General features: G+C 50.0%; 1 protein-coding gene across 3 annotated transcripts in view; it reads left to right on the top strand.

Annotated features, from left to right (window-relative positions):
• FLNB (filamin B) overlaps nucleotides 1–27,612 on the top strand; it is a 156,632-nt gene that overhangs the window by 86,298 nt on the left and 42,722 nt on the right. For all 3 annotated transcript variants that reach the window (XM_002713267.5, XM_002713270.5, XM_002713269.5), the window contains exons 9-24: nucleotides 791–928; nucleotides 2,637–2,763; nucleotides 4,450–4,586; nucleotides 6,229–6,422; nucleotides 7,334–7,447; nucleotides 8,018–8,161; nucleotides 8,413–8,536; nucleotides 8,808–8,968; nucleotides 9,915–10,005; nucleotides 10,224–10,393; nucleotides 18,546–18,663; nucleotides 20,736–20,998; nucleotides 22,724–23,321; nucleotides 23,918–24,091; nucleotides 26,178–26,340; nucleotides 26,925–27,085. In XM_002713267.5, the coding sequence (XP_002713313.1) occupies nucleotides 791–928; nucleotides 2,637–2,763; nucleotides 4,450–4,586; nucleotides 6,229–6,422; nucleotides 7,334–7,447; nucleotides 8,018–8,161; nucleotides 8,413–8,536; nucleotides 8,808–8,968; nucleotides 9,915–10,005; nucleotides 10,224–10,393; nucleotides 18,546–18,663; nucleotides 20,736–20,998; nucleotides 22,724–23,321; nucleotides 23,918–24,091; nucleotides 26,178–26,340; nucleotides 26,925–27,085 (2,877 nt within the window). The remainder of the gene's footprint in view (nucleotides 1–790; nucleotides 929–2,636; nucleotides 2,764–4,449; nucleotides 4,587–6,228; nucleotides 6,423–7,333; nucleotides 7,448–8,017; nucleotides 8,162–8,412; nucleotides 8,537–8,807; nucleotides 8,969–9,914; nucleotides 10,006–10,223; nucleotides 10,394–18,545; nucleotides 18,664–20,735; nucleotides 20,999–22,723; nucleotides 23,322–23,917; nucleotides 24,092–26,177; nucleotides 26,341–26,924; nucleotides 27,086–27,612) is intronic.

The raw sequence follows: 27,612 nt of genomic DNA, 5'->3' as shown, positions 1-27,612 counted from the left end.
ATTTTCAACCACTGCAGTTTCCAAGTAGACTTGAAAAAGTCTGGTTTTCTCAATTACGGGCCCTTGAGGGTTTTTTTTTTTTTATTTTTTTTATTTTTTTTTATTTTTGACAGGCAGAGTGGACAGTGAGAGAGAGAGACAGAGAGAAAGGTCTTCCTTTGCCGTTGGTTCACCCTCCAATGGCCGCCGTGGCCAGCGCGCTGCGGCCGGCGCACCGCGCTGATCCGATGGCAGGAGCCAGGAGCCAGGTGCTTTTCCTGGTCTCCCATGGGGTGCAGGGCCCAAGCACCTGGGCCATCCTCCACTGCACTCCCTGGCCACAGCAGAGGGCTGGCCTGGAAGAGGGGCAACCGGGACAGAATCCGGCGCCCTGACCGGGACTAGAACCTGGTGTGCCGGCGCCGCTAGGCGGAGGATTAGCCTAGTGAGCCGCGGCGCCGGCCGGCCCTTGAGGTTTAAGGACAGTCCAACACTTTGGTCTTCAATCCCCCTCACCGATGAAAGCATCAGTGCTGGTACCAGGAGCGCAGCATGGAACCGCTGTGCTCTCCAGAGTTCTTTGCCAAATAACTCTTCCCCCATCCTTCCTGTGGTGTGGCTGGACAGAGTTATGTTGTATCCTGACTTCCTGGCCTCGTGTGCTCCCTGAACGAGACCCCTGGCTTGGGTAACTGCTGCATACTCTTTGTGCAAAGCAAACATTTTCTTGGCGGGTGGCTCCCACTTACCTTGGCTTTCTTGACCGACTAAAGAATGAAAGGTTGAACTGATGTCAAAACTTTGCTTGCAGCCTGCAGTCCAAATGCCTGCCGGGCCAGTGGCCGAGGCCTGCAGCCCAAAGGCGTCAGGATCCGAGAGACTGCAGACTTCAAGGTTGACACCAAAGCTGCCGGAAGCGGGGAGCTCGGCGTGACAGTGAAGGGTCCTAGTGAGTGCTCTTGCCCTTCCCTTTCTCTGGTGTGATTTTGGTTAATTTTGTCACCGTGGATATTATACCATGTCCAATTTGGACCAGTTGATCCCAGAGAGCCATGTCAAAGGTATCAGGGCTCCATGGGGAAAGGGAGGAATGAGTGATTAGTCATGTCAGTCCTGGTTGTGGGCTAGACCAGTGGGTGGGAAGACTTCTGGCAGTGGATAAGCAGGGAGGTGAGGGAATTGGGGAAACGCTGCTGTGGGAATGACAACCCCAAAAAGGCTCAGAGAGGAAGGTTCTTCCCGTCACGTAGCTTATAGGCATCTGAGCTGGAATTCAGGCTCAGCCGCCAAAGCCAGTGATTTTCTTACAACAGGCAAGTTACATTTTATAGACTATGAAATTATGTCAAGTACTTAATTACTACCATCCATGCTTATAGAAGGAGAATAAAATTCTCTTAGATTAAGTTCTCTGTGTAGGTAAGTGCTGTTCATGGAGAGCCAGGTTACACCCGGCAACCGCTTCTCTCTCCCTCTTTTGGAGAGGGGAACTGTTGGGGGAAGGGTGTCTTCCTTGTTCCCAAGTTTTACCCTGGGACACAGAACAGCTCAGCACTTTTTCAGTCGTGGTGTTTTCGCTCACCTGCCTTGTGGAGTTGGGAGCTTCTCGTGCCGTGGCAGTTGTCACCCTCTGTGTTCTCACAGGGGCTGGAGCAGGGGTTCTGAGCTCCATAAAGTTAATATTTGATCTCAGCACCAAGCCTGAGGGCAAGCTGTGCCCCAAGGGTGGCCAAGGTTCTAGACTGTGCGGACCTGGAGCCAAGCTGCTCTGAGGCCACGCTTCCTCCCAGCTTGTTTCGACAGGAGCCAAGCAGGCTTTTTTTTTTTTTTTTTCTCCCTGACCTTGGAGATTCACTTGACTCAACGGCTTCCCCAGCCAAACCTCAGGGCTCAACATAAAACAAGTTTCTGCCTGATGGTTGGGTCTGGAGTTTGCGGTGTAGCATCTAAAACCTACTCTCTCGCGGATGGCAGATGCATGCAAGAGCCTCCTTGCTTCTGTTGTGTGCTGTGAGTTGAAGAAGATAAATTTGGACACAATGCATATCATATATTCATTAGGGTTCACTTCCTACCTGGTTTTTGTCAGGGGCAGAGAACAGTGGCTACAGTTGTTAAGATATAATTGGATGACATTTATCTTTTTTTTTTTAAATACTTTTTTTTCATTCTTAAGAGAGGCAGAGAGAAAGCCAGAGACAGATAGAGAAGGTCTTCTTTCTTCCTAGTGGTTCAGTCCCTAAATGCCAGAAGCTGGGAGCTGGGAATTCAATCTCAGTCTCCCATGTAGGTGGCAGGGACCCAAGTACTTGACCTGCTGCCTCCCAGGGTGCACATTAGCAGGAAGCTGGGATTAAAAGCAGTGCTGGATATGAGTGTCCCAAGTACCTGCTATGCCAGACACCTACTCCCCAGGTTTATTTACACTGGGCCCCTCCTGGCTGAGAGAGCTCGGAAAACCTTTCATTTCCTCACACTTTGAGGCAGAGATGGGGCCCGCCTTCAACCGTGGAGTCAGCTCTTGTGTCTTAGCAGATCCCACACTCAGAGGCAGCCCGCTTGGGTTTACCCAGGTGTCTCGTGTTTTGTGCCTTTCTGTGGACCGTGATTCTGAGCGTAGGATTGCATTCCAAAGATTGTGTGCTTGCTTCCTGCAGAGGGCCTGGAGGAGCTGGTGAAGCAAAAAGGCTTTGTGGATGGGGTCTACGCATTCGAGTACTACCCCAGCACCCCGGGGAAGTACAGCATCGCCATCACGTGGGGGGGACACCACATCCCCAAGAGGTGAGTCTCCAGACGGGGATGTGTTTTGCTGGGGGCTCACTCTATCTGGGGCAGACTTGGAGACGGTGGCTTCCTGGGCTACAGGAGGGAAAGAGATCAAGCTTTGTTGGAAAAAAAAAAATTATTATTTTTTTTTGGCAGAGCTGCACACAGGCGTTTGGCGGGTTCTCAGCAGCAGCCGAAAAGTTGCTGTGGTTTTAGCTGCCTTGAAATCAGATGCTGGCGGTTGGGGTTGGTGGGCGGCAGGGCAGCCAGGGGAGCAGTGTAGATAGTAAAAGGGCTGTGTGTGTACACCCGGATGCCCTTTTTTCAATGAATGCCTCTGTTCATGAACACCGCAGGGGCTAAATCTGCTGTGGTTTATATGAAAACCATCTACGTGAGTGCTGTCAGGGACCCAGGGATGTAGTCTGCAGCTTTGCTTCGTGGGCGTCACAGCCGGTCTCTTCTGTTCACGTTTTCCAGCTCTCCTGGGGGCGACTTTAAACTCTGAGTAAATACAGTTTGCCTTGAGAAATACCTGTGCATTACAACAGTCCCCGCCTGTCCATGGGGGTGCCTGAAAACCATGGGGGTGTCTGAGTGTAGACTCTGTTTGCCTATACATACATACCTATGACAAAGTTTAACTTACAATCGAGGCACAGTAAGACATGAGCAACAACGACTAGTTACAAAGTAGAATAATTAGAACATTATACTACAATCAGTTGTATGAATGTGGCCTGCTTATTTCTCAAAATATCTTGTGCTGTACCCACTCTTGTGATGACGACTGAGATAGTGCGCCAACCCAATGTGAAGAAGTGAGGTGGAGGACGTAGATGTTTGTTGTATTAAGCCACTGTTGACCTTTTGATTACATGTATTTTATTTTTGTTTTTTCTTAAAAAAATTTATTTGAGAGAGAGAAAGGAAAAGAGACAGAGAAAGATGTTCCCTCCTGAGATGGCTGGAGTGTCTGGCGCTGGGCCAGGCCAAAGCTGGGAGCCAGGAACTCCATCCAAGTCTCCCCCATGGGTGGCAGGGACCCAAGTACTTGGGCCATCTTCCACTGTCTCCCCAGGTGTCTTAGCAGGGAGCTGGATGGGAAACAGAGTAGCTGGGACTGGGACTAGCATCCTTTATGGGATGCCGGTGCTGGACATGGCAGCCTAACCCACTGTACCACAACGTCAGCCCTTCGACGTATTTTGGATGGAAGTTGCCCTTTAGGAGCTGAACCCATGGGAAATCGAACTGTGGATAAAGGGGACTACTGTATAGAGGTCTGAATATCTAAGCACACTTTTTGAACTTCTGTACCAGGGCAACAGCACATTAATTCACAGACGGGATGAAGCCTGTTCTCCCTAGTTTTCTTGTTATAGCTTAAACGGACTGAGAAGTGTGGACTCACCTTCCTGGGCGCCGAGTCAGGGCAGCTGTGCACACAGGTGGTATGGGAGCAGGAGGATAGTCCAGTGCGTATGGCCTCCTGAGTTGCCTAAGGCAGCCGTATTGTAGTATATTGTTGACGTAATAATGGATGTAGGGAAACCTGCTTGGAAGGGCTTGCCAGCTGTCTGAGTGTCCAGGTGAAAGCATCAGGCGAGTGGAAAGAACGTGTGGTAACAGTTGCTGGCCGTAGGTTGCTGCTTCATTAAGGGTCTTCATTCCTGCTGCTTCTATTCCCCTCATTTCCAGCCCCTTTGAAGTTCAAGTTGGCCCTGAAGCAGGCATGCAGAAGGTCCGTGCGTGGGGCCCTGGCCTCCATGGAGGGATTGTCGGGCGCTCGGCAGACTTTGTGGTGGAGTCAATTGGCTCTGAAGTGGGATCTCTGGGTAAGTGGAGGCAGCTGACCAGCAACGCCTGGGGTGCTGAGGCTCACAGGGCACTCGGGTCTGGGGCCAGGCTGCTCCTAATCTCCTGGTCTCCTGAGCACCGGAGGCCATCTCTGGACGCTGCTGGGGTTTCCTCCTCCCCCGCCTCTGGCACCAGAAGTCTGTCATCCGCCAGAACCTGAGGGCAGAGGTCTTAGGTGGGTTTTGTACCTAAAACAGTATTTGGAACATAGGAGGTACCTCATCAGAATTGTTGACCGACCCTTAGTTTAGATAAATGGATGAATGAGTGAATGTGGCTAAAACCTGAAATTTGAAATTTTTCTCTGAAGCATGACCGTTTATTTTAAATGCAAATCTGACATTTTAGATTTGCAGTCAGCAAACTTTTTCTTTAAAATACCAGATAGCAAATACTTGCAACATGTGGACCATATGGTCTCTGTCACAATTATTGGGCCCTGCCATTGTAGCCTGGAAGCAGCCATAGAAAATACAAAAACAAATGGATGTGTCCATGTTCCAGTGAGACTTTATTTACAAAAACAAAAACAAGCACTGGGCCAGATTGGGCCTTCGGGGTATAGTTTAGTGACCTCTGTTTTAGATAATAGCCATGAGCAAAAGGGGAAAAAATAAGAAATGAAATTCGGTGTTTCCTTCTAGAGAGATGATGTCAATCACCCTGGCATATTGTATCCTAGCCTAGAAATAATAATTAACCTCTGGCTATGTCCTTCCAGACTTTTTGCTGGGACATAGACATACAAATGTTGGTTTGCTGCATAAACTCTCAAGGGAAATTTTTCTGTCTTTGTGCATTTGGTAGATACAGCTTATGCCTTCATTTTCCACAGCTCCCAGGGAATTTCATTGTATGGATATATCTATTGTTAGACACTCTGGTTGTTTCCAGGACTTTCTATAAAAACAATGCTGAACGCATATCCTTGGTTATTTCCTTTGAGATAAAAGCCAGAAGTAGATTCTGTTGGACAAAGAGTGGGTGTTGGTTTAAGCTTTTTGGCACTTGTTGCCATGTTACCAGTAGAAAGGTTTGCTAGTCAATCCTCCTTGTTAGATTATACATTTTTTTTTAATTTTTTTTATTTGACAGATAGAGTTAGACAGTGAGGAAGAGACAGAGAGAAAGGTCTTCCTTCCGTTGGTTCACCCCCCAAATGGCTGCTATGGCTGGTCCGCTGCGTTGATCCGAAGCCAGAAGCCAGGTGCTTCCTCCTGGTCTCCCATGGGGTGCAGGGCCCAAGCACTTGGGCCATCCTCCAATGCCTTCCCGGGCCACAGCAGAGAGCTGGACTGGAAGAGGAGCACCCGGGGCTAGAACCCAGTGCCCATATGGGATGTCGGCGCTGCAGGTTGCTGCTTCATTACTGCTGCTTCTATATCCAAGTGAGCCACGGCGCCGGCCCCTAGATGACACCTTTTTTTATTAGAAACTATATAATGCAATCTTTCCATCTCTAGCAGGGTCTAGGAGGCATGGTTTTGTGGACAGGGAACAGAGATTTCAATCTTCTGGCTGATATGTGGCTTTTTGGGAGGCAGAGGGAATGAGTTGGTTATGAAACAGAGCAGATACTTTGCACCACGTAACCAGGGAGGCCCTTCCCCCCACCCCCAGGGTTTGCCATTGAAGGCCCCTCCCAGGCGAAGATCGAGTATGATGACCAGAATGATGGATCATGTGATGTCAAATATTGGCCCAAAGAGCCTGGTGAATATGCTGTTCACATCATGTGTGACGACGAAGACATCAAAGACAGCCCATACATGGCCTTCATCCACCCAGCCACTGGAGACTACAACCCTGATCTGGTGAATGAACTTGTGTTTCTGTCTGCTCTTCCCTGGCTCTCTAAACCCCTACACCAGCAGGGTGGCCTTAAGCAGCATGTTGAGAGGTGGTAGGGAGGGCATTGGGATCTTAGGAGGTAGGTAGGCCTGGATTTGACTCCCGCTGGTACCTCTTGGCACTTCTACAATATTGAGCAGGTAGCCTACCTCTTTGGCTCTCTGCTGTCATCCTCTGTAAAATGGGGCTGCTCCAGGCGTCTGCTTCCTAGAGCTGTTGGACAGTGCAAGGAGGCCTCATGCAGAAGGACAGCTGTGAGGCCTGTGCTGTACAGGGCTCCATAAACTGCTATATTCCTGCAACTCACAACTCATAGTACCTTATTTCCATCTGGCCGCATTCTGCATTTATTGTTTCAGAGTGCTCCGTAGGTAAAGGTGGTTACTCCCCAGGTCCCTTTCCCTTAAATAGGAGCAATGACAAGCATCAAGTCTGAGCCAACCTGGCTGACGGGAAGTGTCCCACATCCACTGTGTGCTGTGAACCCCCACAGGCAGCTGTGCATTGACTGTCTCCAGTCCCGACTGGCAGCTGCTCCTCTTTGGCCAACTGCTAGTCCTTTGCTCTGTGGAGCTGCAGACTTTGGAACTGTTGTCTCTGATGAAGGTTCTGAGTCCTCTCAAAGTGCGCACATTACAACCGGGTGTGGCTGCCCAGTTCCTGTTAGGCCCTCTGTCAGCTCAGAATGTAGCAGGGAGCCTGGGTTTGTTTGGCCCTGGTTTTAGAGAGTTTTCTCCCTCATGAGAGGTTAATGATACGTACTACTTATTTCTAAGTTATAGCAAACTTGAGCATTTTGCTCTCCCTCCATTCTTCATATAGGGGTTTGGTTGGGGCATCACATGGAGAGAACCATTTTGGCCTTTTGCCCTAGGTTCGAGCATATGGGCCAGGTTTGGAGAAATCTGGGTGCATTGTCAACAACCCAGCCGAGTTCACTGTGGATCCAAAGGATGCTGGAAAAGCTCCGTTGAAGATATTTGCTCAGGTAAATTTCCATAGGCCACCCTGGCAGGTCATTGTCAGGTGACAGGATCTGCCTGTGTAATGGGAAGTTGTTCAGTCCATCTGCTCCTCGGTTTCTTCTAGTACATGCTGGGGATGAGAATAGTGTCTCTTGGGGGTATGTGAGAATTAAATGAAATGCACATGTTTATGATTTGTATTCTATAGAAACAAAACTTAATTTTTCACATGACCTATAATGTCTTTTGATGTGATGGAAGCTGCTTAAACCAGAATGGGAAGTTTGCAAGCAAGACTTTTTAAAATGTCTTAAAATATCTAATTTTAATTAAGTCGAATTTGGCCAAAGGACTTCGGTGCAGAAATTAAAATTAAGAAGCATTGTGTGGCCACAGCTACCCAGGGCTATTTGTTGTTAATAATCAACAATAATTGTAATGTTTTGTTGTCATTGTGTTGTGACACTGTGGCATGTTGTAGTGGCTCTGTGAAGTTTTGTTGGATAAGTAAGCAGTGACCTGGCTGTCTTGGGAGGCCATGGTGACCGCCTTTGATGGACACAAGGTGAGGGTCACGTCTGACTCTTTTGCAGGATGGGGAAGGCCAGCCCATTGACATCCAGATGAAGAGCCGCATGGATGGCACGTATGCTTGCTCCTACACCCCGGTTAAGGCCATCAAGCACACCATCGCTGTGGTCTGGGGAGGCGTGAGCATCCCGCAGAGCCCCTTCCGGGTAGGTTTGAAGGCAGGATCTCGGCTGTTATATGAAAAAACTTGATCATTTGCCGTATCTGGGTTCCATGCCCAGTGTTAACTTGACTGTATGGAGAGAACCCATTCTTGGTAGCCCTTGAATGATCGAGTGGCCTGGATGTCTGAGAGCTCCAGACTGCCCCGAATGACTGTTTATACCAGTGTTTCCCTTTGTGTTTTACTGGGTCCAAGCAGAGGAGAGCTTAGTAACTTTCTGTGTGCCTTCTCTAGGTCAACATCGGGCAAGGTAGCCATCCGCAGAAGGTCAAAGTGTTTGGGCCAGGCGTGGAGAGAAGTGGTCTGAAGGCAAATGAGCCCACCCACTTCACAGTGGACTGCACTGAGGCTGGGGAAGGTGAGAAGCCGCTTCATCCAACGCAGTGATTGTTGCTGTGTGGGGAGGGTGGCGGGTAGCGGCTCACCAGAGAGCCTGTGTGTCAGTTCCCCGGTGATATCTGTGCCAGTCCTCCGTGCCTTTCCCAGAGCCCTCGCTTACCCATCCCTCTCTCGGGTTCCTTACTGGAATACTCCCAGGCGCTTCCTTGGGGTGTCAGCCTGAGCTGGAAGGGATTTCACAGGACAAGCTGTTTCTTGTAAGCTGCTGCTAATTAGCTGGTCCATTCCAGGTGATGTCAGCGTTGGCATAAAGTGTGATGCCCGGGTGTTGAGTGAGGATGAGGAAGATGTGGATTTTGACATTATTCACAATGCCAACGACACGTTCACTGTCAAATATGTGCCTCCAGCTGCTGGACGATACACGATCAAAGTTCTCTTCGCATCTCAGGTGTGTGTGGAGGCCTCGGCGGAGTGGGCTGGGTTCTCTCTGGCCACTTGTGAATATTCCCTTTTTGGTTTTTTAGCAATAGGACGGTGTTTTGTGAACTTAACTCAGTGGTTTTGTCTCGGGTTCCTTGAAACCAACAAGGGAAACCACTCCCCAGCACTAAAGTTTTACCACATTCTAACAAAAGGGAGGTGGTATATCCAGTGATTTTAAAGCAGGGCTCTGAAAAGAAACTGGATTGTTGTAAACATTCACCAAGTTTCAACTGAAATGTGACCTCTTTGGAGCAATGACTTTGGCCCCCACCCTCAGGCTTCCACCATAGGGAGAGGTGTTTGGAAGTTTGAGGTGTGTGATGGTGAGGATGGGGTGAACAGCACCTTGAAACAGGCAGTCTTGAAGTCCTGTTGGTTCCTTGTTAACATAGAAATAGAGACCTCAGGAGTACATCCTGTACCTAAGGGTTGTGATCTCGAGTTGATGCCATCCAAGTAACCTATTCTGCCTTTCTTCTGACAGTCTGCAGAATTCTTTCTGAAGAATTATAATTGTTCTGTTTTAATCACTTCCTTACATTCCCTGAACCGTAACTCTCAGACTGTCTCTGGAGAACATTTCTTCTCTTTGACCCCATATCTTATCATCATTTTTAGTTTTATTCTTGGTAGCAATTTTTTATTCCTAAGTACCCAATGAGTGGTGTCAAAGGCTCGCGATTTCCAGTTTGGTTTGTAAGACTGGGGGTCCAGGCTCTGGTGGGCAGCCTGAGGTGGCCCTCGCCTGCTATGATGTGAGGGTGTGAGGCCTTGACTGTCAGTATCAGACTTTTGCTTCCAGCCGCTACTGTAGATGTGGTACCATGGTTCACCTGGGCATTTGGGCAGAAGGTTGAGCTCTGGTAGGGACTCCAGCGGGCTCTCCTTCTGAGACAGCGTCTCTGCCACAGGAAATCCCCGCCAGCCCTTTCAGGGTGAAAGTCGATCCTTCCCACGACGCCAGCAAAGTGAAGGCAGAAGGCCCAGGGCTCAGCAAAACAGGTAAGAGGCTGTCCTTCTGGGCTATTGCGGGCCAGTGGCCCTGGGCATGTTTGGGCTAAGGCCTGGAGGATACTCACCGCTACCTGTTCTATGAGCTGCACCTGTTCTGCCCTGTGTCTAGGGCATTGCTCTCCTTGTGCTGTGGGTTTGCTATGAGGAGTGAACCTGCCTGACTGGTTCTAAAAGTGAAACCGCTCAGTCGACCTGTCTCCTTCCAGGTGTGGAAAACGGGAAACCAACCCACTTCACCGTCTACACGAAGGGCGCCGGGAAGGCCCCACTCGACGTGCAGTTCAGCAGCCCTCTCCCTGGTAACGCGGTGAAGGAGTTGGATATCATCGATAATTACGACTACTCTCACACCGTGAAGTACACACCCACGCAGCAGGTAGGGGCCTCGTCACTCCTGGCCCTGTGGTGCCCAGCCAGGCCCCTTCCGGGCAGCAGCGCTGTGCCTTGAACAACCAGGGCTGTAACAGGTGCTGCTCCTTGTGTTCCCCTGGAAGATCTCTGGGAGCACTAATGGAGAGCCCTCTGGGTTCTTTAGGGAAGGCTGCGGAATTCCCAGGAACACACAGGAAGTTAGTCTCCTGTATCCACCTCCACTTAGGGTCTGTCCGGGGAATTGCTGAGTTCTTGAGATTTGAGACCAAATGCCTTTTTTTTTTTTTTTTTTTTATCAGTCTTCAGTAGACTTTTAATAAGAAAATAACAGTGACAGAGAAAGAATGAAGGGAGGAGAGTGGACAGAAAAAGCCCCCTCCTTCCTCAGCACACAGCTTATATACAAAATCTGGCCAATTGCAAGCGGGCTCAAGTCCATGCATGGAAAACTCCAATCCGCTGTCTGTTCACGCAGTGTGCACGCGTCCTCAGGCCAATCAGATGAGGTGTCACACAGCAGGCAGGCTCACCGCACGGTCCTCAGCGCCATCTTGTTGTTTACAACATTCTCAACTCCCCTGGAAAGTCCTGACTGTGGGAAAGCATTGCCCTAACCAAAACTAGCAACATCCACCTTGTGATAAAAACACAGCAACAGCTATCAGACCGACCTTGATGTGGGGGCTCCATGGCTGCGCATCCCATGGAGCCCCACAACATTCGCCACTGTACAGCAGACCTCAACTCCTAAGGAAGAGTCACCACACAATGTAAGGTCTCAGATCACAACGCAACCTCTCTACTGAGAGGTCAGTATGAAAAGGCTGGAAAATCCGGCCAGCGCCGCAGCTCAATAGGCTAATCCTCCGCCTAGCGGCACCAGCACACCGGGTTCTAGTCCCGGTCTGTGCTGCTGTCCCAGTTGCCCCTCTTCCAAGCCAGTTCTCTGCTATTGGCCCGGGAGTGCAGTGGAGGATGGCCCAAGTACTTGGGCCCTGCACCCCATGGGAGACCAGGATAAGTACCTGGCTCCTGTCTTTGGATCAGCGCGGTACGCCAGCCGCGGCAGCCATTGCAGGGTTAACCAACAGCAAAGGAAGACCTTTCTCTCTGTCTCTCTCTCTCACTGTCCACTCTGCTATGAGGTGCCAGAATTTTTAAAAATACTTATTTATCTACTTGAAAGGAAAAGTGACACACACACACACATACAGAGACAGACAGACATCTTGCATTTATTGGTTAACTCTGCAAATGGCCACAATGACTGGGGCTGGGCCAGGTGGAAGCCAGGAACCTGGAACACCACCCAGGTCTCTTAAGTGGGTGGCAGGAGCCCAAGTACTTGTGCCATCTGCTGCTTCTTTCTCAAGTGCATTTGTAGGGAGCTTGATCAGAAGTGGAACAGCCGGGCACTCATATGGGATGGTGATGTCTCAGGCAGCTGCTTTTAACCCACTGCATCAAAATGGCAGCCCTACCTTTCTCTCTTACTCTCTCCCCCTCCCCTCCCCTCCCCTCCCCTCCCCTCCCCTCCCCTCCCCTCCCCTCCCAATCCATCTCCCTCCCTTCCTCCCAGCTGCCTGCTAGTCTTTTGTTAATTACTCACCTATCAGGGACTTCCACGCCTTCTTCTCTGTTTGGCCTTGCTGGCCCCTCTAGCTTAGTTTCCTCTTTTTACGAGGTGTTACAGTGGGGTCTTTTCTCAGAGAGCCAAGTTTTCTCAGTCCCCAAGGCCCACAGCACCGCTGATGGCAACAAATCGTTCCCCTTTATGAAATGCAGGAATGCAGACAGAGCCTGCGGTCCAGGCCGGCTTACTGGGATTATTTTAGGCAGTAAAGGCCTGCACATTCTACCTTCTCTGTACAGGGCTATGTTTATTTGTTTAACATTTTTTTCTAATTTATTATTTTTATTGTGGTAAAGTACACATTCATACCACGTTTAAGTGTGTCCCTGGAGGTAGTCCCTCAGTTCATTCTGTAACTCTTTTCATCTTGTCGAGCTGAAACTCTGCACCCATTATGTTTGTGTAAGATCCTGTTTGCCTTCGTGTTCACACCTCCAGGCTCTGGCGAGCAGACATGCTGGCATAAAAGGCCGGGTTCGGCACTTGTCCTGCGCCTCGGAGGAGCCTGTGTTCTTGAGGGGAGCGTCCCACCGTGTGGGGAACTCCATGTTTAGGAGGAGAAGGCCGATGCTTCCTGCAGACATGCTGCTCGGAACACTAGCCGGGCGGGCTCAGCGAGTTGCCGGCCAGAACCAGGTGGCAGGCTGAGGGGTACAGTGAGGATGGGAGTGTCGTGGAGGTGTCCCGTCAGCTTTCTGTCTGGCATATCCTTGCAGAGGAAGTCTCTGAGAACTCCCCTGGCTCCAGGATGGGTTTGCTGGGCTGGATTCTGCCCGTCTCGTTACAAGTCTGATCTTTTTTTTTTTTTTTTGAAAGATTTATTTTTGGTGTTTGAAAGGTAGAGTTACAGAGAGAGGTCGAGACAGAGAGAGAGGTCTTCCATCCACTGGTTCACTCTCAAAATGGCTGCAACGGCTGGAGCTAGGCTGATCTGAAGCCATGAGCTGGGAGTTTCTTCCAGGTCCCCCACATGGGTGCAGAGGCCCAAGCACTTGGGCCATCTTCCACTGCTTTCCCAGGCCATAGCAGAGAGCTAGTTGGGAAGTGAAGCAGCTGGGATTCAAACCAGTGCCCATATGGGATGGTGGCTTTACCCGCTATGCCACAGAGCCGGCCTTAACTTGTGATCTCTTTTTTTAAAAGATTTATTTATTTATTTGAAAGTCAGAGTTACACAGAGAGAGAAGGAGAGGCAGAGAGAGAGAGGTCTTCCATCCCCTGGTTCACTCCCCAGATGGCCGCAATTGCCAGAGCTGTGCTGATCCAAAGCCAGGAGCCAGGAGCTTCCTCCAGGTCTCCCATGTTGATGCAGGGGCCCAAGGACTTGGGCCATCCTCCACTACCTTCCCAGGCCATAGCAGAGAGCTGGATCGGAAGAGGAGCAGCCGGGACTAGAAACAGTGCCCACATAGGATGCCGGCACCTCAGGCCAGGGCTTCAACCCACTGCGCCACAGTGCCAGCCCCAGACGTGTGACCTCTTAATCATCAGACTTGCTTCCTCCTATGCTGCCTTTTTTATTGCCCAAATTTTTAAATTGTGAAATAGATATAACAGAAAATTTACTATCTTACACATTTAAAAAAAATATTCAAAGATTTGGAAGCCAGAGAGAGAGAGGGAGAGTGACAGAAAAGGAGAGCTTTTCCTTCCACTGGTTCACTCACCAAATGGCCACCACAGGCAGGTCTAGGCAAGCCAGGAGCCAGGAACTCCATCCGGTTCTACCACACGAGTGGCAGGGTCCCAAGCACTGCAGCCAACATCCACCACCTTCACAGGTGCATCAGCAGAGAGCGGGACCGGAAATGGAGCAGCCGAGGTCTCTAACCAGCACTCTCTGCTATGGGATGATGGCATCACAAGCAGCACTTAAACCGCTGCACCACAATGCTGCCCATCTTATCTTTTTTTTTTTTTTTTTAAAGATTTATTATTTGAAAGGAAGAGCTACAGAGAGAAGGAGAGGGAGACAGACAGAGTGAGGTCTTCTATCCGCTGGTTCACTCCCCAGATAAATGCAATGGCCAGAGCTGGGCCAATCCAAAGCCAGGAGCTGGGAGCTTCTTCTGGGTCTCCCATGCTAGTGCAGGGGTCCGAGGACTTGGGCCGTTTTCTACCGCTTGCCCATGCCAGAGCAGAGAGCTGGATTGGAAGCTGGGTCCTGTGCCCATATAGGATGCCGGCACTGCAGACGGCAGCTTCCGCCGCTTAGCCACAGCGCCAGTCCACATCTTATCTGTTTTTAAGTGTGCAGTTCAGAGGTGTTGAGTACACTCATATTGTTGTACTGTCATCACCACCATCCATCATCAGAACCCTTTTCATCTTATAAAACTGAAACCGCACCCTCGGTGCTGCAGGAAACTTCCATTCCCCTTCGTCCCAGCCCCTGGCATCCCCCATTCCACTTCCTGTCTCGATGAATTTCACTACTCTAAGTACCAATCAGTGTAATCATTCGGGATTTGTCTTCTTGTGTCTGACACATAGTGTCATCCAGGGTCATCTTTGTTGTCTCATGTGTCTTGTTCCCTCTTAGGGCCGAGTCAGACTGCATTGTATGCAGATACCACCTTCTCTTTTCCGTCCATCCACCAATAACAGTTCAGCTCATTTCCCCCTTTCGTCTGGTGTGAATAATGCTGCTCTGACTGCGAGTATGCACGTCTCTGAGTCCCTGCTTTCAGTTCTTTGGGATACATACCCCCAGATGTGGAACTGCTGAGTCACTGGGCCAACCTGTTTTTGGTTCCTTGAGGAACTAGTCCACTGTTTTGCACAGCGGCCGTCCCGTTTTGTACGCCCACCAGCAGTGCACACAGCTCTCAGTTTGTCCGCACCCTTGTTGACCTTTCTTATCTTCTGGTCTGTTCGTAGTAGCCATGCTGATGAGTGTAAGGCAGCATCTGACCGTGGTTTTGATTTCATGTCCCTGACGCCTCACTGTGCTGAGTGCCATGTCACCTGTGCATCTCTACCCCTGTATCCTCTTTGTTTGGAATCAGATTTGCTTTTTCTGTGAGTGTGCTGAGTTCTAGGAGTTGACTGCACGTTCTACATATTCATCCTTTATCAGCTAAACGATCAGCAAATATTTTCTCTCACTCTGTGGGTCGCCTTTTCATTTTGTGGGCAGTTCCTGTTTCTGCCGTGGAATAAGCATGGCCTCTTATCGCCAGAGCTGCTCCTTTCCATGATGATGTTTTTAATCCTGAAGCTGGGTTCCTTGTTAGTAATGGTGACACAGAGACCTTGGTAGATGCAGCTTCCTTTCCTCACCAGGCTGCTCCCTAGCAGGTAGATAATTATTTCTTGCTGTTGGTCCCCAGCAGGTGGGCACCTTGCCCCTGGGAGCACTGGGTTGACATCATCTTTGTTGCCAGTTCTCTCCATACCTTGAAGGTACCAAGAATCCATTGCCCATGTCCACGGCCAAGATCACAGGGTCACATGAAAATTCTGTGGTTTTGCTTTCCCCTATATCTGTGTGCCTTTTGGTGTTTTGGCTGAGCTGTTGGGAAGTGAGCTGCTGACAGCAGAATGGGGACAGAGTTGGGCCTGACCCCTAGAAGGGTGGCAGAAGCATTGTTCTGGATGCCCGCAGCTATCTGACGAGGTGGAGGCCAGGGGATGTGATAGTAGAGTGGAAGGCCTGAACCAAGGTCAGGTTCATCCAGTTCTCTGAGAGCAGCAGCATGAAGAGCTGTGGGCCCACCAGGGAACCACTTGCAGCTCTGTGTCCAGATGCTGCCCACTGTAGGTACAAGGAGCCTCGCGGGTTCCTGGAAGCAGAAGGTGTTAGGTTTAGTGTGCGTCATTCTCCTGGTGCTTCTCAGGTCCTTGTTTTTGGTTAAGAGTGAGGTCTATTGGGGTCACTTGCAATTTTGCAGTTTCTGCCTAGCAGAGAAAACCAGTGGCATCTCTGCTGTTGGTCTGGGAGCTCCCTGGGGATAGGATATCATGTCCTTCGTGTGTCTTCCCAGCCCCACTCTAAAGCATAGGCCCTAGAGCAACAGGTGCTTGATGTGGATCAGCGACTGGAAGGAGTCGATGAGCAGCTTGATAGCAGGCAGAGCTGACCTAGGGACATGAGTGGCAGGAAGAGTGGGCTGGCGCCGCCTCCTCTGCCTTTGAACTCTTGCCTGAGGAGCAGCTGGGAGCTCAAGATGGGGGTAATGAAGCAAACCTTTGGAGCTGTATTCTTGGATGTGGTTAAGAGGCCTGGGTCAGCCCCAACAGCTGTGTCCTGGTGTGGTTTCAGGGAATAATAGGCTGGAAGGTTCCAGAAAGGCAGCTGCTTTGTATCTTTGTGTGTTGGCACAGAAGTGCCTGGCTCAGTGGGGCACTTCCCCACAGCACCAGGTGCCTGGGCATCAGGCGCTGGATGGCCAACTCTGCTCCCTTAGACCTCTCGGGCTGCTGCTCTCCCTGCAGGGCCCCCGAGTGACAGCTTGCAGGTGCTGACCTGTCTGTAGGGGACAAGCAGTAGGTACGGCAGGTTCACCTGTTCGTCCTCAGCAGGACACAGTGGTCAGAGCTTTTCGCCTTGGTGGAGTGGACTTGGTTAGGCCTGAGGACCCCACCAAAGGTTGAACCAAGGCTTGAGATGATGCACAGTGGCAGTTATTTCCCCAGGTCTTTGCGTTTGAGAAGCCTGTGGCAGCAGCTGTGTCAGGAAGAGCACTGTCATCTGGACGCTGCACCAGGCTGCTCTGGCCCCTTCAGGAAATCTTAACTTGAAGTGGGCGTGACTGAGATGGCCGGGCATTCACTGAGCTGCTGGGTCAGTGTCTTGCATCTGTGTGTTTTGCTGAAGACAACTCAGGTCTCAGCGCAGCTAGAAGGAGCATGAAGCTGTCCCCCAGGCAGCCACATCTTGGGGCAGTGCTCAGGGGCTCACTGCCCAGACAGCCCTCCCTGCACAGTCCTGTGGGGGGACAAGCACAGCCCATTTTTCAGCTGTGAGTCTCCTGGGAAGCTTAACATGCAGTCGGCACTGGAGGTGTAAATCTCTGTGATTTTTCCCGGCTCCCTTGTTGGGATTTTTAAGATGGAGTTAATTTCCTATCCGAGTTTTTGTATTGCTTTTATGACTGGCAGTGAGAACATACTTTGTTTTATGGGATGTGTGGGTTTAACTGAAAGAGGACTTTCCTTCTCTCCTTGAATACGTCATAGAAGTGAGCTGAAAGCTCATGGTGGTTGGGATAGGAGGGGGAGGGATTTCCAGGGCTTGGGTTGCTCTTTGAGTCCACCTCGCCGCCCCAGCAGGAGTTCGGGGCCTGGGCATGGATTGGAGAGCACATTGGGAATGCCCTGGTGGTTGAAGTTGCAACTCAGTCCGCTGACATTATAGGGAGGGGACCTTTGCTGCCCCTTGGCCAGCTCCCAGCTCTGTTAGATTTGACCTCTGAACGTTGTATCATAAAATGTTATATCCTTGAGGCAGGGGACCAGCTGGTTCTGTGTGCAGTGCAAAAATAAAAAAACCCTGGAAAATCAATCCCTCCCCCTTCGTTGATGCAACCAGTTTGTTTTCTTGGCTTTTTCCCCTCCTTTATTACAAAAGGAATGTGAGAAAATATACACAGGCCTAAAGCTGAGCCCTTTTAGCACTTGATCAGCCATAGCTCTCCACAGGGCCTAGGGCTGGCGAGCCTGCCGGGTGCCAGGGGAATTCATCGTTCGCTCTCCTCTCCCCATCCCCTCTTACAATGTGCTTGCCTGGAACACTGATCTACTGAGACAACACTGGGATAGCCGAGGGCTTTCAAGGAGTCTTGTGTTGGAGGGAAGAGACTCAGCTGACTGTGGAGAGAGGCAGCCAGCAACCAGCTCTCTCAGGGCCCATGGGAGAGCAGCATACAGGGCATGCTGTGCCACCACCCGGGCTATCACAAGGATGCCTGCTAACCCCTTGGGCACAGTTAGCCATCACACTTGCAGCTTTTTTTCCCTCCACCTAGAAACAGCAGTTCAGATGCTGTACAGATTAATTCTAGAATAGTTCCAGGTGAACTCCTGCAAGTACCTTTTGCAGTCTGATCACTTTCAAGCATTCCCAGGACATGGAAGAAATGATTCCATTTGCTTGGGCCAGGGCCCGGGTGCTATACCCAAGGCTGGGTTGCATGTGTGTTTGAGTGCTGTGGGAGTAAAGCCTATTTCTCACTTCCGGTGTGTGACTGGGGGGCAGGTTCCTCTATCTCTGAGTCATTTTCAGAAGAATGGCGATGACAGTAGAAACTACCCCCTAGGGACTGTTTTGAGATCGGATGAAGTGTGTAAAAGCAGATAGCATGGTGTTGGAGTGAATAAATGCATCCTGTTGTCCTTGTGCTGAGCTGCTCTCAGTTACTCTGTTTCACTGTTCTTGCCATATGTTCAAAAGCATGAAGAAACAGATCTGAGATGCTTTTTAAATACATTGGAGTCAAGTCCCCTTGTAGGGGGTTTATGGGGATATACCCAGTGAGTAGGCTGGTACCCATGCTCTGCCCGGTTCTCTGTCTTATTCCAGGGCAGCATGCAGGTGCTGGTGACTTATGGTGGCGATCCCATCCCGAAGAGCCCCTTCACCGTGGGTGTTGCTGCTCCGCTGGATCTGAGCAAGATCAAAATTCACGGGCTGGAAAATAGTAAGTGTCAGGATGCAGGGAGGGGTGGGGCATTGGAGACCCCCAGACTGGCTGCCGGGTGGATTTCCTTCCAGAGACGGAATTTACGGAGGAGCAAATTTCTATCTTGAGGCTTTGCAACTGGACAGACTTGGATGTGAATTAGGGCCAGGCTGTAAAATAGCTCTTTGACCTTGCCTGCCACTTAATGCCACCAAGCCTCAGCCTTCTCATCTGTACAATGGGGGAGGTAGTAGTTTTCAAGACCTTAGGTCACAGGAGCTAAGAAGTTGGAGGCTAGCCTACAGTTAGGAATGCTGGCATCACAGTGGGAAGTTTGCATCTAAGGAGAAGCTGGGGTTTGTGGATTTCTGATGAGCTTCTAATGGTAGCAACTATTCTTTGCAACCAAACCCACGGGAAGGCTGACCATCAAACCTGACTCTCAGGCCCTTAGGAATCATGACCAAAAGGCCCCATCCCAATATTCAGCTGGTTATAGGGCCTCGCTAGTATCACCTCATTTAATTTATTTTAGGTTTTTAAGACTTCTTATTATGGAAAATTTCAAACATACAAAAATAAAGTAGTATATACAAATACTGGTATACACATCACTCAACTTCAGATAGTCACAAACCTGTAGAAGTTATTTTTTAACACAAGTAATTCATTTTTCCTCTAAACATGTGACAGCTCAGAGTTGATCCATTTTATTCATCTCCTCTCCTCCCCGCTGGGGTCAGCCAAGAGTGTCAGTTTGCTTTCTCCCCTTGCAGACCTTCCCTCTGCAGCTGTGTATACCCACAGGCCCGTGGAGAACAGCTGGCATTGCTCACTTTGCATTAAAGTCACCTTGCTGTGTCCATGGGTCTCTTAAGTCAGCTGTGTGTCAGGGAAGTCATTTGCACTCAGCAGGTCCCACTCATCAGTGTTAACTGCTAGGTGCTCCCAGACTGGATGGCCCTCAGTGGCACACATTCACCTGGTTTTAGGGCCACCAACTTAGCATGGCAAGGGCCTCTCTCCCCTGACCCTCCCACCCCCCAGGGAAGGCCTGTGTGCCCTTGTGTTTCTCCAGGGTCTCGGCAGCGCCTTAGACCAGCCACTTCCTTGGCCAGTGACCCTAATGCACGGCCTGGGAGCAAGGATAGCTCGCAGTTTGAGAGGCTCTGAAGCTCCTGGCTGGCGGCAGTGGCTCCAGGCACATGAACAGTCACTTCCCAAGTCTCTCACGTGTCTCTTTTCACGCCTTTCCCCCAGACACCGGGAGTTTAGCCTCCAGAACAGGAAAGGCCCAGTGCCAATTAGGAAGAGCCTCTTTGCCTTGGGGACATAGGGCTCCAAGACCTCCTTTGCATGTGGTTCGGCTATGTTCATCTTGGCAGAGTCAGGATTTCCCTGGGTTGTGGTGGGGCCCTGTGTTCTCAGTGCTTTTGTTTTGGTTAAAGTCTTTTCCCTGTTTTTGTCAAATACAACACTTGAGTTTCCTGCAGCCCTGCTTGGCAAAGCTCTTTCAAAAACCATCACAGTACAGTCGGTTCTCAGGACTTGCGGCAACACCTTAGCTTTTGCCTTCTTGGGGGGTGGGGTTTGGGGCGGAGTAAGTGGCTGTAGGAATTAGTTCTTGCCAAGAATTAGTGAATACAATGTTGATTTCTGGGGGGTTGTTTTGATATAAAATCAGCATCAAAAGTAAGTACAGAAAAAAGGAGTGTGGCACATCATAACTGTTGGCCAGCAAAGCCGACCGTGGGGTCAGATCAGTTTAGATTAGAGTCCCAGCTTTGTGGCCTGCTGGTCACATTCCACTCGCCTCCCTGTGCCTCCGTTGGGCCGCCTGTTCAAGCCGTTGCTGGAGAATGTCCAAGGAGATGCTGTGCTGTGTGTTCAGCCACAAGGAAGCAACAGCTACTGCCATGATCACCATAGTGAGGTTGTTACTGAGGCTGGAGTGCTGCACATTCTGACTCGGTTTTGCCTCTTTAGAGTGTTAAGTCCCAAGATCTAAGGAGCCATCCCTGCCCTGCTCTTGGTTGTTCTTGCTGCTGCAAACAGGCAGCTCCTCACTCTGGCTTCTCTCCTTTTTCCAGGGGTCGAAGTTGGGCAGGATCAGGAGTTTACCATTGACACCAGAGGGGCAGGAGGCCAGGGGAAGCTGGACGTCACAATCCTGAGCCCCTTGCGGAAGGTCGTGCAGTGCCTCCTGACGCCTGTGGCAGGCCGGGAGAGCAGCACGGCCAAGTTCATCCCTCGGGAGGAGGGCTTGTATGCAGTAGATGTGACCTACGATGGACACCCTGTGCCTGGGAGCCCCTACACGTTGGAGGCCTCACTGCCACCAGATCCTACCAAGGTCAGCTTTTGTTTTCGTTCGAGAAAGTAACCCACTGTTGTGAAAGCTTGTACCGTCTTTGTGATGGATGCCAGCTCAGTGGGTGATAGTTGTCCTCCTATAGTTGAGGCTGAAGGGTCCCTGTGCTGCTGGGTCACACTCCTGCCCTCTCCTGCACTCTCTTCCTGCAAGACTTTGGCCTGGGATTCCCCGTCTCCCTGTCTCCCTGTCTTGGAGTCCTTTTCCTTCATCTGTCTGTGTAATAATGGTATCCACTCCAAAGGCAGCCACAAGTCTGAGTCCGGGTAGCAAATGTGAAGCTGCAGCCCAGTGTCTGGAACACAGACTGAGTTCACCTTTCTGAAGCTGTAATAGTGCAGCATGAACGTGTGTGTGCTTGTTGGAGTTTCTTCCTAGTGAGCTGCGACTTGAGGACTTTGGCGTATTTTTCTAGAAGTGTAAATGCTGTGGATGCTGTAAAACTGAATCAGAGCGGAAAGCCTCATTATTCTCTTTTTATTTATTTTTTTTAAGTTTTATTTATTTATTTAAAAGGCACAGTGACAGACAGAGGCATCTTCCATCTGCACATTTGCTCCCTAAATGCATGCGATAGCTGGGGCTCAGCCAGGCCCAAAGTCAGGATCCAGGAACTTCCAACAACATCCCAGGGGAATGGCAGGAACCCAACTTCCTGGGCCTTTTCCTGCTGCTTTCCAGTGCATCAGCAGGAAGCCGGATCAGCAGCAGAGGCAGGACTTGATCCAAGGCACCCTGATACGGGACCCTGGTGTCGAAAGCAGCCACTTAACCCGTTTCATCACCATGCCTACCCACTCTTTATTTATAAAAAACAGTTTAGTTTTTATGGTTGTGTGTGTTTACTTATTTTCAGTTTTATTTGAAAGGCAGAGATACTGACAGACAAATAGAGATCTTCCATCTGTTGATTCATTCCCCAAATGCCTGTAACAACCAGGCCTCGGCCAGGCTGAAGCCACATGGATCTCCTGTGGGGTAGCAGCAACCCAGTACTGGAGCCTCCGCCTGCTGCCTCCCAGTATGCACATTAGTAGGAAACCTGATGGGAAATGGTAGAGCCGGGCTTGAACTTAGCACTCCAGTATGGAATGTGGGCCTCACAAGCAGCATCTTAACCAATTAAATGGTGCTGAACACCCATCCCCAGTTGAGCTTTTTATTGCACAGAATTTTGTTGAGTTGGGTGTAGCAGCCAAAGCCTCAGCAGGAAAGCCCTTCTGTGAGACTCCTTGCAGGGAAACCCAGGTGTGTTTGCTGGCCGGATGTTCAAGTTCAGTCCTGTGGTTCAGAGGAGCAGCGCGTGGCAGGAGGGAAGAGTCGGGTTTCTGTCTCGTTTCCTGCTCTTTGCTGCTGAGGGCTACGCCTCTCTTCTTTGCCTCCCAGTCGGTAATTGGGTTCTTAGCTATTTGTAGCTTGTACTGTATGAAGATACTTCAAAAAAGTTCATGAAAAATGGAATTAAAAGTTTATTTTGATGCTTTTTTTTCTTTTTTTTTGCTGTCATGCATGTTTTTATTTGTGACATGCATTTCCCACAGACTTGTTGAAGTACCCTAGTATGGTAGCTACAGCAAAGGTGGCGGGTGGGTGCATGTGTGTGGCAGGTTGGGTCCCCAGGGAGAAGGACCACCTCCTTGAGCTGCTCTTCGGTCTGATGGCAATAGCAGCACTGGGTGGAGTCTAACTTACTCTTTGTTCCAAAAGGTGAAGGCCCACGGTCCTGGACTTAAAGGTGGTCTGGTTGGCCGACCTGCCGAGTTCACCATCGATACCAAAGGAGCTGGCACTGGAGGTTTGGGCCTAACCGTGGAGGGTCCATGCGAAGCCAAAATCGAATGCTCTGACAATGGTGACGGGACCTGCTCTGTGTCTTACCTTCCCACGAAACCTGGGGAATACTTCGTCAACATTCTGTTTGAAGAAGTCCACATACCTGGGTCACCCTTCAAAGCTGACATTGATATGCCCTTTGACCCCTCCAAGGTCATGGCATCAGGACCGGGGCTCGAGCGTGGGAAAGTGGGGGAAGCTGGGCTCCTTAGTGTTGACTGTTCGGAGGCAGGGCCTGGAACACTGGGCCTGGAAGCCGTCTCGGACTCAGGAGCCAGAGCTGAAGTCTCAATTCAGAACAACAAAGATGGCACGTATGCAGTAACCTACATGCCTCTGACTGCCGGCATGTACACACTGACCATGAAGTACGGTGGCGAGCTTGTGCCACATTTCCCTGCCCGGGTTAAGGTGGAGCCCACTGTGGACACCAGCAGGGTCAAAGTCTTTGGTCCTGGAATAGAAGGAAAAGGTAGGTTTCATAAAGGAGGTGGGACTTGGGGCACCAGAAATCCCAGAGCATCAGCTGCAGACTTAGCCACCGGGGGTCTTGTGGGTGTGAGAAGACGCCCACTTCGGCCCTGTGCTTCAGGGAGGGGCCAGGGGGAGACCAGAGCATGAGGGCCAACGCTGTGTTTCCAGTGCTCCCACTGCTCAGCCAGCATCATCAGCAGATTTCCAAATATTGTGGCAAAGTCAGACATCTCAGTTTGTGTGTGGAAACTCAGCATCCCCCTGGTTGACCCTTAGAGAAGAAGGGTGTAAGACGTGGTGCTGGCTAACTCCACATGTGTCACAGAGCAAGTCTGTCTTCATCCTTTAACCTGTCATGGGTGCCCCACCTTTGTGCCACTGGATGTGATGTCACTTGACCAAGAGCAGCCTGGAAGGGACTGCTTTAGGCAGTAAGTAGGTTAATACTGTGGATTTTGAGAGTCCGGGAGACCAGTTGTTTGCTGTCACTGAAATTGGATTTGCTGCTTTCCGAAACAGGGAGGACCTTGGTTCTGGGGTTGACTTCTGGGTGACAGGTTTTGTTGATGTTCTTACCTGTGTGGTTGTCTACAGATGTGTTTCGAGAAGCCACCACTGATTTCACTGTGGACTCGCGGCCCCTGACCCAGGTAGGGGGCGACCACATCAAGGCCCACATTGCCAACCCCTCGGGGGCCTCCACCGAGTGCTTTGTCACCGACAATGCGGATGGGACCTACCAAGTGGAGTACACACCCTTTGAGAAAGGTGAGTTGCCCAGTCCTTGGACACGACCCTTATTCAAAGCTGGACTTGGGTGGTTCCTCCTGATGGTGGCTGCTGACCCCTGCCCAGGGACACAGTGAGAGGGAAACGTGAGAATTTCTCCCCCCAGTGGCCTACCTGACCACTTGTCACTAGGCTTACTCATCTCACTGTGTGATCAGTGGGCAGGAGCTTGGCCTCAGCATCACCTGAGGTTGTAGGGTCATCACAGGTACAATGTTTTTACATAACGCTTTCTTCAATATTAGGAGTTATAAAAAAATTAAAATCAGACAAGCATAAAGAAAAAACAAAGCACCTATTACCTAGATATATGATCTCTGTAAATACTCTGGTATGACCATTTTCAGTCTTTTTTGTGGATCCATTCCTGTTCCAGATCATGGGTTTCTGTTTGTCTTTTGACTACCGCCTGCATGGAGTTTTCCCAGATCAGGGGACTATGTTGAGGATGACTGACTTGAGTAGAGACAAGGTGTAGGATTGGTTATGTGACTGTAAAGCGAGCAGCAAGCATACGTAGCTGGTATTTTTAAAAAATCGAAATTACTGGGGCTGGTGGTATGGCGTGGCGAGTTAGGCCTCCACCTGCAATGCTAGCTTTTCATATGGGCACCAATTTGAGACCTGGCTGCTTTGTTTCTAATCCAGCTCCCTGCTAATGCACCTGGGAAAGCAGGGAAGATGGCCCAAGTGCTTGAACCCCTGCACCCATGTTCGGGAGACCTAGAGCTCCTGGCTCCTGGCTCCTGGCTCCTGGCTTCTGGCTCCTCTCTCCTCTCTCCTGGCTTCAGCCTGGCCCCACCGCGGCTGTTGTGGCCATTTGGGCAGTGAACCAGCAGATACATCATCTCCCTCTCTCTTTTCCTTTCTCTGTAACTCTGCCTTTTAAATTAATTAATTAATTTTTTTTTTTTTTTTGGTAACAAGCAGAGTGGACCGTGAGAGAGAGAGAGACAGAGAGAAAGGTCTTCCTTTGCCGTTGGTTCACCCTCCAATGGCCGGCGCAGCTGGCGCACTGCAGCCGGCACAACGTGCTGATCCGATGGCAGGAGCCAGGTGCTTCTCCTGGTCTCCCATGGGGTGCAGAGCCAAGCACTTGGGCCATCCTCCACTGCACTCCCTGGCCACAGCAGAGAGCTGGCCTGGAAGAGGGGCAACCGGGACAGAATCCGGTGCTCCGACCGGGACTAGAACCCGGTGTGCCGGCGCTGCTAGGCGGAGGATTAGCCTATTGAGCCGCGGCACCAGCCGGTTTTTGATTTTTTAAAAATGATTTATTTATTTATTTTGGAAGTCACAATTACAGAGAGGGAGAGATAAAGCGGTCTTCCATTTGCTGATTCACTCCTCAGATGGCTGCAACAGCCAGCACTGGGCCAGGCTGAAGCTAGGAGCCAGAAGCTTCAGTCTGGGTCTCCCACATGGGTGATACAGGCCCAGACACTTAGGTCATCTTCCCACTGCTTTTTCTGTTCATTAGCAGAGAGCTGGATTGGAAGTGGAGCAACCAGGGGCTGGTACTGTGGCATAGCGGGTAAAGCCACTGTCTACCGTGCTGGCATCCCATATGGGCACTGGTTCAAATCCCGGCTGCTCCACTTCTGATCCAGCTCTCTACTATGGCCTGGAACAGCAGTAGAAGATGGCCCAAGTCCCTGGGCCCCTGCATCTGTGTGGGAGACCCGGAAGAAACTCCTGGCTTTGAATTGGCGCAACTCCGGCCATTGCAGCCATCCTAGGGAGTGAACCAGCCGGATGGAAGTCCTCTCTCTCTCTGCCTTTCCTTCTCTATCTGCGTAACTCTGACTTTTAAATAAATAAATAAATCTTAAAAAATGGAGCAGCCAGGACATACACTTGTGCTCATTTGGGATGCCAGTGTTGTAGGTAGAGGCTTTACATGCTATACCACAGTGCTGGCCCCTGTTTGTTTTTAACTTGCTTTTTACAAATAACATAGACTAGCTCACAGCCTTGAATGCTAGGTAAAACCCTGAAGAGTGTTGTTTCAGAGAAGTAGGTCACTTGTATGTAAGTGCATGTCTCTGTGTGTTGCTCTGAACAGGCCTGCATGTAGTCGAGGTGACATATGATGATGTGCCCATCCCGAACAGTCCCTTCAAAGTGGCTGTAACTGAAGGCTGCCAGCCATCTCGAGTCCATGCCCAAGGTCCTGGCCTAAAAGAGGCCTTTACCAACAAACCCAACGTCTTCACTGTGGTTACCAGGTAGGCACGCGCCTGAATTCAGTGTGTTCGGTCTCTAAAAACAATAGCCCTAGATAGTTTAATGGTTTTAAAAGGTATTATTTCTGCTAAAGAAAAAAAAAAAACCCAGTCTCCCAACGTTTGTTAAGGTTAATTTTCATTGTGAGATGTTTTGTTCAGTAGAGATTTATGTTACACAGAAAGACCAAGTAGACCTAAAAATGTATCCCTGAGCCCTTGGAAAATAGTCACACAGTTGCTGAGCAAACCAAAGTCCTTGAGTTCTTAGAACAGAAATTTATAGTCAGCTTAGTATGTAAATAAAAATGGGAGCATTCCTATTAAAATTGTTATAGGCATATGCCCGAATTATTCTTGTAGTGTTAGTGCAATTAGATTGGAAAAACAGAAAGATCAGCACTGGGGAGGAGGGTCAGGGCTGCCTTTTACTTCTGTTAAACTATCTTGAAATTCTCCGTATGGGAGGCATTGTCATAATACTTGAGTAGGTCGTCTAACCTTTATAGAGGGATTTGAACTGAATTTCGGTGGTGGGCTGACAAGCATGGACTGTGCAAGCCTCAGTTCTCTCTCCGCACTTCCAGAGGGGCAGGAATCGGTGGGCTTGGCATAACTGTTGAGGGACCGTCGGAGTCGAAGATAAACTGCAGGGACAACAAAGATGGCAGCTGCAGCGCTGAGTACATCCCTTTCGCGCCAGGGGATTATGACGTGAACATCACCTACGGAGGAGCACACGTCCCTGGTAAGTCTGCTGTGCCTTGGAGGGGGACCCAAGGGGTAATTGATTTTGCACGAAAACCGATTTGGTTTGCTTATCTCTCTGGGTGGGAAACACACTCTGGTATTTATAGCAGCTGCAAAGGGAAAATTTTCCATAGGGCTACGTCTCCAAGAACACCCCCAGCTTCCAGTAAACCAGGAACATGGCAGCAAGCCATGGCTCAGCGTTCTGACTGGAAATGGTTGTGCACGTATTGGAAGCCCTGGTTCTTGATTTCAGGGAAAGTTGGTTTTCTGCGGAGTTAAAAATCTCCACTTTATTTTGTACTCGGTTGTTAAGTCACCTTATACATACACACGTCTTGTTTTCTTTTTCTGTTGAGGGTTGTAGTAGCTGATAATGACACAAATGTTCTAGTTCTTACTGATTTTTTCATACTTAGTGATACATAGTGTACCCTAACATCTTGGGCAGAATAATGCTTTGTTGTAGGAAGTTGTGTGCTATAGAGTGCTGGTTGGCAAGCGCACACACACACACACACACAC

Source organism: Oryctolagus cuniculus, chromosome 10 (assembly GCF_964237555.1).
Source record: "Oryctolagus cuniculus chromosome 10, mOryCun1.1, whole genome shotgun sequence".
Lineage (NCBI taxonomy): Eukaryota > Metazoa > Chordata > Mammalia > Lagomorpha > Leporidae > Oryctolagus > Oryctolagus cuniculus.
Note: the sequence above shows the minus strand (reverse complement) of the source record. Positions and strands in the feature narration are given on the sequence as shown.